The sequence below is a fragment of the Castor canadensis genome, chromosome 12 (genome assembly GCF_047511655.1).
Source record: "Castor canadensis chromosome 12, mCasCan1.hap1v2, whole genome shotgun sequence".
Lineage (NCBI taxonomy): Eukaryota > Metazoa > Chordata > Mammalia > Rodentia > Castoridae > Castor > Castor canadensis.
Genome location: NC_133397.1, coordinates 24377113 through 24389755, shown reverse-complemented (window position 1 = coordinate 24389755; position 12643 = coordinate 24377113). Strand labels below are relative to the sequence as shown.

The 12643-nt window shown below is 40.2% G+C and overlaps 1 protein-coding gene across 1 annotated transcript in view; it reads right to left on the bottom strand.

Moving 5' to 3' along the window:
* Positions 1–5166, bottom strand: part of Spdya (speedy/RINGO cell cycle regulator family member A) — a 37619-nt gene extending 32453 nt beyond the window's left edge. The window contains exons 1-2 of the mRNA XM_074049417.1: positions 4404–5166; positions 1234–1483 (exon numbers count right to left, since the gene is read on the bottom strand). Coding sequence (XP_073905518.1) covers positions 1234–1465 — 232 coding nt within the window. The 5' untranslated portion in view covers positions 1466–1483; positions 4404–5166. The remainder of the gene's footprint in view (positions 1–1233; positions 1484–4403) is intronic.
* Positions 5167–12643: the final 7477 nt, after the last annotated feature.

Genomic DNA, 12643 nt, shown 5'->3' with positions numbered 1-12643 from the left:
GTTTACTTGTTAAGAAATTTATCAACAAAGTAGCACTGTCTCATGATTTGAATAAAATCAAACTCAATTTCATTATATGAACATGATGATAAAACATTCTTAATTTTTAACAACATTCCCAAGATATAATACTGAAACTTTTTTAGGTTAACCAACATTTCCCATTTGTTTGGTTTTAGCTATGAAAGTCCTGGGAACCCTCTCAAGCCTAGTCAAATTAGATTGGTAGCTTGCCTGAGTCTTTTTTTTTTTTTTTAAAACTTCAAGCCAAGTTTACTTACTTCAGGACTGTCTAACAAAAATATTCTGTCAGCTACTCATGATCTGAATTCTGGTGTTGTGAGATTAAATTATGGTACACATAAAAAGCCATGAGACATTTCTATTTTGTAATACATAAGGCAGTGGCTATTACCCATTGGTAGCTTTTTTGAGATAAGCTATCAAGTCTGCTCTTTCTCCCTTCTTATTAATGCCAGCAAAGATCATTTTTGTTCCAGGGATGTACTTTTTGGGACTCTCCAAATACTCCATCAGTGTACCTCTCCCCAGGTGATGCCTTTGTTCTTGTTGTCATCTGTGTAAGAGAATCCAGTGGCCAGACCTGTCTTGTGCCCAAACATGGAGATTTGGCTTAGTCTTGTGCTTGCCTCCCTTTTCCATGGTGTGACACTGGGCATCCTTCTGCTTGAGCCACTCCACCAGCCCTCAGGGCACATTTCTGAACAAAAGCTCTTCTTGTCTTTCTCAGTGTCACTCATTTTTAACTTGCTCTTTTGTCGCTATCACAATGAAAGAAACTGCACTGCTCGGAAGCTAGACACCCTGCTTGCTCACTTGAGTCTTTATGTGCTATTTTACTTTAGATCAAACAAAATTCTTGCAATTAACCTGAATTTTTCAGAATCTATACTTGCCACGTAGTTTTAAGTAGGCTAGAAGTCGGATGAGTCTAAATTTTTAATCCATAATCATGCAAAAACAAAAACCCAGCATTAAAAAAAAGACTGACAACAAAACCAAATTTGGTTGGTGATGGGAAATTTGACAGAGAAAATAACACCATCATCTTTGGTCATTTTGAAAATGATAATTTTCTTTTGGTGGTGTGGGATTTGAACTCAGGGCCTTGCATTTGCTAGGCAGGCACTCTACTACTTGAGCCATGCCCCCAGCTTTACAGTCTAGTTTTTATGTACTTTATAACACACTATTAAAACATTTTAAACCTACCAAATAATTTAAAGAAAGCAGTCATTTCCTGACGCTGTATTACTAAACAAGGTCCTTTGGGACATTTAGATTTGCTGTTATATGCATTTTTTTCGGATGCTTGCCAACTATCTTTAAAAATAGGACGCTTCAGATTAATGGGTTTTCTAGGCAGATGTGATCTATTTGACCCTGACTTTACATGAACAGTGACTGTAGGTGGTGTCTCACAACACATCTGATTGTGCCGCATCCTGGTTTCCCAAGATTCCTGTAAAAATAAAACAGGCAATTATTTATCAAACTCATTCATTTCTATATAAAAACTAATTGGATGATACTACTACATGCAGTCATATAAGATGTTACTGACCTTGCTATTAAAAATGTTATTTGTGATAGTGATTCACATTAGAATTTGGTTTTAGAATTCGGTGCTAGGAAAAACTATGCTACCTGTGAGTAATTAACATATTTCCTCTTTTCCCCCAAAATAAGAGACTGTATACTATTTTGCTTTGTAGTCCCAGCCTCCTTAGTGCTGGGATTAAAAGTGTAAGCTAATACACCTGACTCTCCTGCTAAATTTTTCACTGCTTCAGTTGGCATAATTTTATTATATCATTGTTAAATGCCATCTCAAAATTTTTTAATAGAACAAGGCAAAATAATACCAGAACTTAATTATTAAGTGTTATATTAAAAAGCAACCTCTTCCCTAAAAAGCCAAAATCTTGTTGGTACGTTCCTTGAAATATTACAAAGTTTGCTTATTCAGTAAGCATTTATTAGTATTTATTAACAATTCTAGTGCCAGATGTGGTGGTGCATGACTGTAATCCCAGCTACTTGGAAGGCAGAGACAGGAGGATTGCAGTTTGAGGCCAGCCTGAACAAAAGTTAGCAAGACTCTATCTCAAAAATCAATCCAGGTGTGGTGGCACAGGCCTAAGGTCCCAGTTCCTTGGGAGGCAGAGGTTGGAGGATCGAGGTCTTGGCTGGCTTGAGCAAAAGTATAAGACCCTACCTGAAAAACTAAAATAGAAAAGGGCATGCCAATAAAAAACTTGCCTAGCAAGTGTGAGGCCCTGAGTTCAATCTCCAGTACCATCAAAACCAAAAAAAAAAAAAAAAAACCGATTCAAGCAAAGAAATGTATGGTACATGTGCTTTGGAGGATTTTCATTAATTGATCTCTCTAAATTTAAAGTTGTAAGTGTATGATTGACCTATCTGAATGGCTGGTTGTAAGTGTACATGAATATACAGTGCTATGAACTAATAAAATCTGAAACAATCTATCAGTATTTAACAATAGGCATGCTCACTACTTTGATGGTGATTAGTAAACGTAATTACTAGTCAGTGTTACTTTTATGGTCAAAGTATTTCTATGGTAATGGAAAGTGGAGGTGTGAACAGGCAAAGCAGGGACCAAAACCCTAAGGAGAACCTCTGAATCCATGACTACTGTGACCCAGACAGGCATGCCTCCCCGTGGTGTTCAAGGAGTTAGGTACAGAACCTCCTTCCTGACCCTCAGAAACTTACCTGCTGAAGGAAGGAATGGAGAATAACATTGGATGTGGTAAGGTAAGAGCAGCACTAGCATTGTCTGACACAATGAGAACCATATACATAATTACATATATATTTAGAGCCATGTTTAAAAAGAAATGACTTTTAATGTATTAATATAACCCAATATCAAAAATATCATTTTAACATGCAATCTATATAAAAATTAATGATATTTCTGCTTTCTGTGTCTTTGAAACCTGGAATGTATTTTATACTTTCAGCATATCTCAATTTTGATGCTATTTTTAAACAGTTTACAAGAAATGTAATCCTATCAAAAAAAAATGGAAGTACTGGGCTGCTGGTGGAGTGGCTCAAGAAGTTGTAGAGTACCTGCCTAGCAAGGCCTTGAGTACAACCCCCAGTACCACCAAAAAGAAAAAAAAAGAGAGAGAAAGAAAAAGAAAAAAATGAAAATAAGAAAAATATTTTATATTCCTTCAGTTTTTAGACTTAAAAGTAAAAATTAAATTGCATCCAGCCACATTCCAAGTATGTAACAACTGCTGCATTTGACTGGAGTACTAGACAATACAAGGGTAATTATGAAGAAGGTAACAGAGGGTAGCTAGGCGTGGTGGGGTGCACCTGTAGTCCCAGTTACTTGGAAGGCTCAATAAAGCCCACTGAGTTTGAGATCAGCCTTGGCAACATAGAGAGATCCCATCTCAAAAAAACAACCCAAACCAAAAAACCAAATGACAACAACACAAAACTAAGCAAAGAAATTATATTTAGTTAATACTAAAATTATTTCTCTTCCTCTATTTTGCTTCCCTCCCCCTATTTCTCTTCCTAGATTCTAAGATCCAGCTAAGTTGAAGACAGTGATGGAATTGGAGTGGGGGGTGCTACAAGCTCCAAAAGAAAGATGAATAAATGATAAATTGAGGCTTGAGACTTTTGTAAAAACTTGCTATTCTCTCCTACCCACCTCATCCAAGAGAGAGATGGAGGCCTCATGGGCATCCTTTCAAAATAAGAGCAACTTTATATGTGGATGGCAAACTGCACTCAGGCTTCTCAAATTGGGGTGGGGTGGGGCTAGGCTCTGGTGTATGATGTACCAGAACACAGAATAACTGTGGCACATCTTCTAGGAGGCAAGTTTTACTCATTTACTCAATGTTAAGTAACTTTATTTTTTGCAGTACTAGGGCTTGAACTCAGGGCCTTCACCTTGAGCCACTCTGCCAGACCTTTTTGTGATGGGTATCTTTAAGATAGGGTCTTGTTAACTATTTGCCCAGGCTGGCTTTGAACTGTGATCCTCCTGATCTCTGCCTCCCGGATAACTAGGATTTACAGGCATGAGTCACCTGTGCTTGGCCATGTTAAGTAACTTTAAGTGGTGTTTTTATATTGAAACAACAATGGGTAAGTCATGAAATATAATGCAAATTTCCTATCAATCAAAAAGATAAAATACCATGCTCACAGTAGGCTTTTTGACACTATTCCATGAAATCCTTATGTATGTACTGAGCTACTTATTACACATTTTGAGAAAACTGAAAGAAGGAACTGTCTGAAATTCTCAAGATTCACTGAATAAGCAAACACTAAAGTTGTAAAAAATAAAAAAATAAAAAAAAAACCCAACAACTTACAGAGAGAGGCACTCAATGTTACGGTCTTGGTCAAATTCCACCTTGAGGTAGCTTTTAATTTTGCTTTGTTTATATATACCAAAAGAATCAGAGTTCTGATGGCAAGAGGAAAAGAATAAAAGGCAAGTTAAAATATGGGCCATTTCTCAAGGACAAAAGACAGGGAAAGAGGGGGAACTAGGAAAAACTAATGTTCATATGTTAAAATCCTTTCTTTTTCCTTTTTCTTTTTTGTAAATACATCTCATGAATTTTTTTTTTTTTAACATATCAGGGCTTTTTGCTTGCTAGACAGGCGCTCTACCCCTTGAGCCAAGCCCCCTCATCAATTCTATAGGCATCTGAAATATTTTCTTCTCTTTGGGAGTAATGTAAAGGGAAGTGACCCACAGAATCATAAAATAAAAGAAGGAGAAGTTTGGGGATTCATTTACTTACACAAAAAATCTACTGGCAACTCAGGGCAAGCAGGTAAGCTTTAACTTCCTTATAATTGCAATCACACACTGAGCACTTAATATGTGTCAGACACAGGGCTAAATGTTTTAAATACATTATCTCTTTAATTACCAAAACATCTCAGGTTTACCTTATTTTCTAGAGAAGTTAGGAAATTTGCCCATAAACCACATAATTACTAAGTATAAAGATAGGTCTTAAATCCAGGCTGTCTCACACTGAAATCCCATATTTGACCACCAAACAACTGTTTTAGGGCTGGATACCAATGGCTCACGCCTGTAATCCTAGCTACTCAGAAGGCAGAGATCAAGAAGATAGCAGTTGGAAACCAGTCCCAGGCAAATAGTTTGTGAGACCCTATCTTCAAAAACACGATCACAAAAAAAGGGCTGGCAGAGTGGCTTAAGTTGTAGACCATCTGCCTAGCAAGCATGAAGCCCTGAGTTCAAACCCTAGCACAAAAAAATAAGTTTTAGGACTGGAGGCGTGGCTCAAGTGGTAGAGTACCTGCTACACAAACACAAAGTCCTGAGTTCAAACCCCAGTTCTACTAAAAAAAAAAAAAAGAAACTTTTAAATATTAAGTGAAAGCATGTATCAAGCTCTTGACACATAGTAAACACTACCTAAGGCTATTTTTTTTTTTTTTTTTTGGTGGGACTGGAGTTTGAACTCAGGGCAAAGCAGGCACTCTACCGCTTGAGCCACAACTCCAGTTCATTTTGCTCAATTTATTTTGGAGGTGAGGTCTCAAGAGCTATTTGCCTGAGTTGGCCCTGAATGGAGATCCTCCCAATCTCAGCCTTCCTAATAGCTAGGATTACAAGTGTGAGTCACCAGTGCCCAGCACTAAGACTACTCTTTATATGAATTTAGCTCTAGCATTTGGAGGATAAATGAGCATAATAAATTGTGACTTAGTGGGGTTTTCTTTTCTTTTCTTTTTTTTTTCTTGTGTCACCCAGGCTGGTCTTGAGCCTTTGGACTCTAGTAATTTTCCTATCTCATTTGCCTGAGTAGCTGTGACTACTGACATGTACAATTCTGGCTCAACTTAGTGGTTAAAGCAGCCATTACCGTGAAGATTTTTTTTTCTTGGGCACCAAGAATTGAATCCAGGCCCTTGTACATAATCACCTTTCATATAAAATAACTATTAAAAAGACTACTGAAATGACTACAACATTTTTTCTATCTTAACCAGCAGAATTTAATTATTTAAATTAGACAGTAATATAGGAAAATAATCTGGCAAAATTGTTGAAAGTTTGCTGGTGCTACTGTCAAACCTCCACAATGTTGATGGTTTGAAAGTTTTTTAGAATTTAATCATCTAATGATTATAAAAGGCTTTGACTTCAGCCAAGGGCTATGTGCTAAGGGATGTGTAAAATAATTACACTGAAAGGCGGTTTCAATAAGTTCAAATCTGATTAGCGATCTAACCTATTGGTGAATAAAGGAGCATAACATATAATACACTTCCACGAAGTGGTAGTCATGATATCTAGAAAATGAGGCAGGAGTCGTGAACGTGTGGACTCTCCCCCACCACCAGGTTTTTTGTTTTGTTTTGTTTTTTAATGTGACAATAATTAGAAGAAAACGAGGAGCAGCTAGAATGGAAGGCACTCAAATAAGGGTTTAAAGAGACAGGATATGTAAACACGTTGAGAAAATCTTAAAACACTGGAGAGTCTGGCTTTAGGACCTGATTATGTCTCATAGCCATGTGACCTTGGGCTATTTAACTTCTGGAGGCCTTAGCTTCCTCAGTTGGAATCTGGCAGATGGTAAGTACTCAGCAAAATTACCTCCCAGGTATTAGCACGGCGCTCTGTAGGGTTATATGAGAGAAGGGAGCGCACAGGGAGATGCAGCCCAGTGCTGCACGCCTGGCAAAAGCTCGGTGAGCAGCAGCTCCAATGTCAGGCCCTTCCACAGGAAGAGGAAAGCCTGACTACGACCCTGAGGCCGACCTCACCCGTCCACTACGTGTAATTAAATCTGGACTGGTAACGGGGCTCGCGGCGTTCTAAAACAGGCTTGGAGAGCAGGATTTGTAAACTGACATACATGATCTCAAGTTCGGCACAGCACGTCCGTCTCGGCTCGTCAGCTCTACTGCAAAGCCTTTTGTCTTTCAGTTTTGAGGAGCGCGGGCGCCCGGCAACTCGCTCACGATTCTGGGGCGGCCGGGGCGGGAGTGCTCGTGGGACCCACCCAGGGAGGCGGGCCTCCCTCCAAAGACCCGAGCGCACCCACCCCGAACGGCCTCCAGCCCCGCGCCCCGGGCCGACGGAGCCGGCGAGTGCGCTCGAGGCCGCGAAGGCACCTGCGGGGATTGGCGGGCGGAGGAGTGCGGGGCACAGGCGCCGCCACCTTCTCACACAGGTGCCTCGGAGTTGGCCGCGAGAAGGAACCAAGAGACCAGGCACAGCCGAAACTGTTGACTCGTCGCGGGCCCGACCGCGGGGTGCGGGCGAAGGTACCTGCGGAAACCTGAGAAGGGTGAGAGGCCCGCAGCGGCGAGCCTCCGCCTCAGCGCCCAGCCTCGCGCGGCAGCGCGCACATCGCTCGAGCGCAGCGCCACCCGCTCGGACCGCCCAGCGCCGCGGCCGCCAGGGCCAATCAGCGCACAGGAAAGGTCAGGGGCGGGGCTAGCGCTGGCACCACGCCCCTCGTCCTCCCCCCTCCCCCCACCGCCCGCGCGGAGCGCAGGCCCCGCTGCTTTCTGCCGTTAGCCCGTTGAACTCGCGCTCACGGCAGAGCTGGGTGCGGCTCACGCCGCCTGCTAATTGGACCGTTCCAGTCGACGGTTCTCAAAGTCTGTGCTGAGCCGTTGAGCTTCCCTCCAATGAGACCGTGCGGCCCTGCAGGCCTGCGGCTCTAAGTGGGCCTCATCCCTAGCGCCGCCCGGTGCGCACGCCTCGCCCGCGCTGGACCGGCGGTTCGGAGGCGAGCCGCGCCGCGCAGTTGCCTCGTTCATGCAGTTGCGTAGGGCGAGGACAAGCCGAAAAGGTGTGCACAGAGTGGCTTCTTGTAAGGAGAGGGCAGCGCTCTGCTCAAAGCTCTCATCGTTCATGGCAGGGACTTTCCCCCTCACGCTGGCCCTTGCCCAGGTGCCTGCGGTGTAGCAGACGCTTAAATGCTCGCTTGAAAAAAGAATTCTTCGCAGCCACCCCACCCCATCCTTTCCTCCTCTTTCTAATGTATAACCTTTATTGCTGTTAACACGTTTGTTTGTTTTTTTTTTCATGCTGCTGGTCATTTTTAACGACTGCAAGTCCCGAATGGGTGGACCATATTTAAATCATTTTGATGGATTGCTTCCATATTTTTCTGCTACTACAATCACAATTTAACCTTGCCTATTTGTGGTACTGCAATTAGTTCCTCAGTCAGCAACTCTGAAGACCAAGTGTACTGGTTCTCAATTCTTTCTTACACTTTCACACAGCAAGATGGCAAAAATCACCCACAAGTAAGAAGAGGAGGCAATCTGAGAACTCATTCTTCCCGAAAAAGATCTTTGACTCCCCCCACTTCCCCGAAAAATGAATGTTCAAGAGAATCTTCAGGAAAATTGGTGCTTCAAGCTTTCTGGCTTTTTCTGAGAACCCTTCCCTGGTCTCTCTTTTGCAAGACACCAGGGGCTCCTGTGATTGCTAACTTCCATCCTTTATATATATATAAAACTTCTTCTACTGAACAATGAGTGTTCACAGTACTGTTATGAAATGGGAGGCAAGAAAACAGCACAATAACGAATACAACATGGTATTCTAGAGCTTTCTACAGAGACAATGACACTTTCTACAGAGACATGACACTTGTGTGTCATGAGGGACACACACAATGCAAAAGTAGTTACAAGTTACTACTTAGGATCCCCAGATCTTCACTATTTGTATTTTTATAAAACTTACCTATTAAGCTCGGCAAATGTGCACAAATGTTAAGAAAGGTATGGGGAAAGCAGTTTATTGCTAATGTTTTGATTTCAAGTTAAGAGTTACTACCAGTGAGGCCTTTTTTAAAACCATTTTTGTGTGCAGTGAATTACTTGAGAAACACAGACATGGTTTGAATTCAGGCATTATCACTTTACCAGCTGTACGAATGTGGGTAAATTATTCAACCCTGGTATGTAAATGTGGGATATGCCACCACTTTGTGTTTGAGACAGACTCCATATTGGGATTGAAGTGTCTAGAAGTGGATGAGTACATAGTGGGGGTTGTTAGTTCCCTTGTCTCCTTCATGTTAATCTGGTATTTGGATAAGAGTTTAGCATTTAAATGAAGTCTTTCCTCTTATCATCCAGTCCACCAACTCTGAAGTATGGCTTTGTTATTTCTACTAAAAAAATCATTGGGGGCTGCTCATAACCTGACCATCTCTTGCACTGTCTGCTAACTCTCTAGTTTGCCTCCATTTTACTTCCCTAAATATATCTCCCCACTATTATGAGCAAGAATTCTTTTCCAGACTTTGACATACTTTTTTTTCTGAACATGTCTTAAACTTTCCAACTTTTTACCTTGTATATAATGTGCTCTTTTCAACACCATCATTTAAATTTTCTATTTGGTGTCCATCTTTTTTCTATCAGCTAAAATGAATCAACCAATCATTGAATGCTTAACAAATTCATGGTTCTGTACCACTTTTTGCTCCTTATGTAATCATTAACCAGCTTTTTAACCTTTTTGTGTACATATACTTTACACAAATGAAGCTGTATATGTGCTTCTTAAAAGTATTTTATATGTACAAAATATGTAACATAATATAGGCTGAAATGTAATAAAAACTCACTTAAGTCACCACCCACCCACCCAAGACATGTGCACCTGACATCCAAGAAACAGAACAATATTGATGACATTCTGTATGCTCTTCCCACTTCTATTATGGTCCCCAACAGGTGACAGCTTTTCCCATTCCCTTGCTTTTCTTTAGATTTATTCTAAATATACTAAAACACAAGTTTTGTGAAGTTAATACTTTGGGAAGTATTGGGAAGAATAAATTTAGCCATGCTAACACAGGACATTGAGTCATTTTGTTATATTCTGTTCCATCAGTGCTCATCAATGGCATTTGGTCACATTTTTGCTTCTGTGTCATTCATGCATACAGACCTGGTCATCAGCTGCAATGCCTCTGGAAGGCCATACTGAGTGTTTCTAGCTCGCACATGTTATTAGTATCTGATTGGTCAGTGTCCCTAAGTCACATAGTTCCCATACTATTTTTGCTTGTATATGCCCTAAGATGCAAACATGTAGTTTTTCCATAAATGCTTAAAAAATGAAAACAATGAGCTGTAAGGTATGCACACACCTAACTTTATAAAGTTGTGGATGCTAAACTCATTTTCCATGTAGGTTTCTAAAAAATACTAATCAAAAAAGTTTTCATTGCCAACTTTTCACATTTTTTTTTTTGGTACTGGGACTTGAACTCAGGGCCTTCACCTTGAACCACTCCACCAATCCTTTTCTGTGAAGTGTTTTTTCGAGATAGGGTCTTGAAGACTTTTTGCCTGGGGCTGCCTTCAAACCGCGATCCTTCTGATCTCTGCCTTTTGAGTAGCTAGATTACAGGTGTGAGCCACTGGCGCCAGCTTTATTTCCAGCCTTTTTGTGACTAGATTATCTTTATCACTTCTCTATGTCCTATCCAATCCTCAGGTGCCAAGGACAGAAGCTATGTTCATGCAAAATCAACTCCCTTTCTCACTTAGAGTCACAAAGGTCTCGTGATTCAAGCTAGGCCAAATTACTTTTGTGGAATTTTGAATTGGGACCAAGAATTCAAATGTGGATGATTGCTCTTTTAAACAGAAGAGATATAAACTCAGAGAATCAGGAACAATCACTGCAAGAGCTGTAAATTTCTGTCTAGTTTTCTCCACTGTACCACTTTTGTTCCTTACTGAAAATATTGTTGGTTTTTCTCCACATTTTCTTCGCCTGTATGACACAGTCCTTATTTGTCACTTGAGGTAAGAGCCTCTCTACTTTTGATTGATTTAAAATGCTCCAGGGTTAGGTGAATTTTGAGATAAAAGCATCAAAGTACGCCAATTTCCTAAAAATACATTAGTGGCTCACTTCAGTAAAACAGAATGTCGACTACAGAAGTGGAAGCCAGAAAGTAATCACTAGTAGTCCTGAAATGTTTGATTTTGAACAGGCAGCTTCCTGAATGTGCTTGTCAGGTACTAGATGCAGAAATGTTCCTTCAAAAAACTGAACAATTTGACTTCTTATAATTGCCAATAAAAGGACCACAGTTTTTGACGATGAAACATTTATTTTGGCAGTATAGACTCAAATCAACTTTGAGAATACTCTTAGCACTTTTGTTGGAAGACAAAATAATTTACACAAGAATGAAAACTAGAACCATATTATTTGTGGCGAGTTTATAAGGCCAAGGTGTCAACAGTAATGTAAGTAGTCACTTTCACTTATAATTCATTCAAACACTTGTATGCCTACTATGTGCCAGGCATCACTCTAGGAGATAAATCAGTGAATGAGACAAAAAAAAAATCTGCCAGTGAGCTTGCATTCTGGTCCTGAGACTTATCTAGACCTCGTTTTTTTTTTTAATTAGCATACACTGAGAGTACAAGATAATTCCATAGGTGCGTACAGTGTACTTTGAACAAGTTCACCCCCTCTATTACATTCCCTAACTCATAACCCTTTTCAAACAGTTTTGGTGGGTTTTATTATGCAATCTTCACATACATATATGTGTAACATATTTTGATTCTTTTCATCCCCCAATACCCTTTCCTTTCTTCTTGACCCCTCCCCAGTGGTCCCCACCCCCAACAATTCCCCTTTTACACTCATGCCCCATTATTATTAAGTTGAGATTCCACATACAAGCAAAAACACGGTATTTGGCTTTTTGACCTTGGCATATCTCACTCAACATGATCTTCAGTTTCATACATTTTCCTGCAAATGTAATTTCATTCTTTTCTATGGTGAATATCACCCCATTTATCATTTTCTTTATCCATTAATTGCTTGTTGGGAACCTAGGCTGATTCCACAGCTTGGTCACTTTGAAAAAAGATATTTCTTCAGGTATTTCTCTTGTACGTTGATTTACAGTTTTGGATAACACCCCAAGAGCTGTATAGCAGTGTCAAAAGGTAAATCTAGTTTTTTTGATTAATCTCCATAATGATTTCCGTAGTGGTTGTACTAGTTTATATTCCCAGAAACGGTGTATGAGGTTCCTTCCCCGCTGCCCCCCATCTTCTCTGACATTTGTTTTCTTGATGATTGCCATTCTGAGTGGGGCGAGATAGAATCTAAGTGTAGTTTTAATCTGCATTTCCTTTATGGTTAAGAAAATTGAACATTTCTTCATGTATTAACCATTTGTATGTTTTCTGAAAACTGTTCATTTCCCATTAATTGCTCTTTTGGTAGGTTTTTTGTTGTTGTTGAGCTCTCTGTGGAATGTGGATATTAACTTTTTATTCATTGAGTAACTGGCAAAGGTTTTCTACTTTTTAGCCATCTCTTGATTCTGGTAATTTTTTTCTTTGATGTGCAGCTTTTCAATTTGATGCTATCCCATTTGTCATTTCTTGCTCTTATTTCCTGGCAACTGTAGGCCAGGAAATAATTGCCTACACCTGTATCTTCAAATGTTTTCCCTTTAGTCATTTCAAAGTCTCAGATCTTTGCTCCTTTTTGACTTTTTTTATACGGTGACAGCTCTAGTTTCAGTTTGTTTGT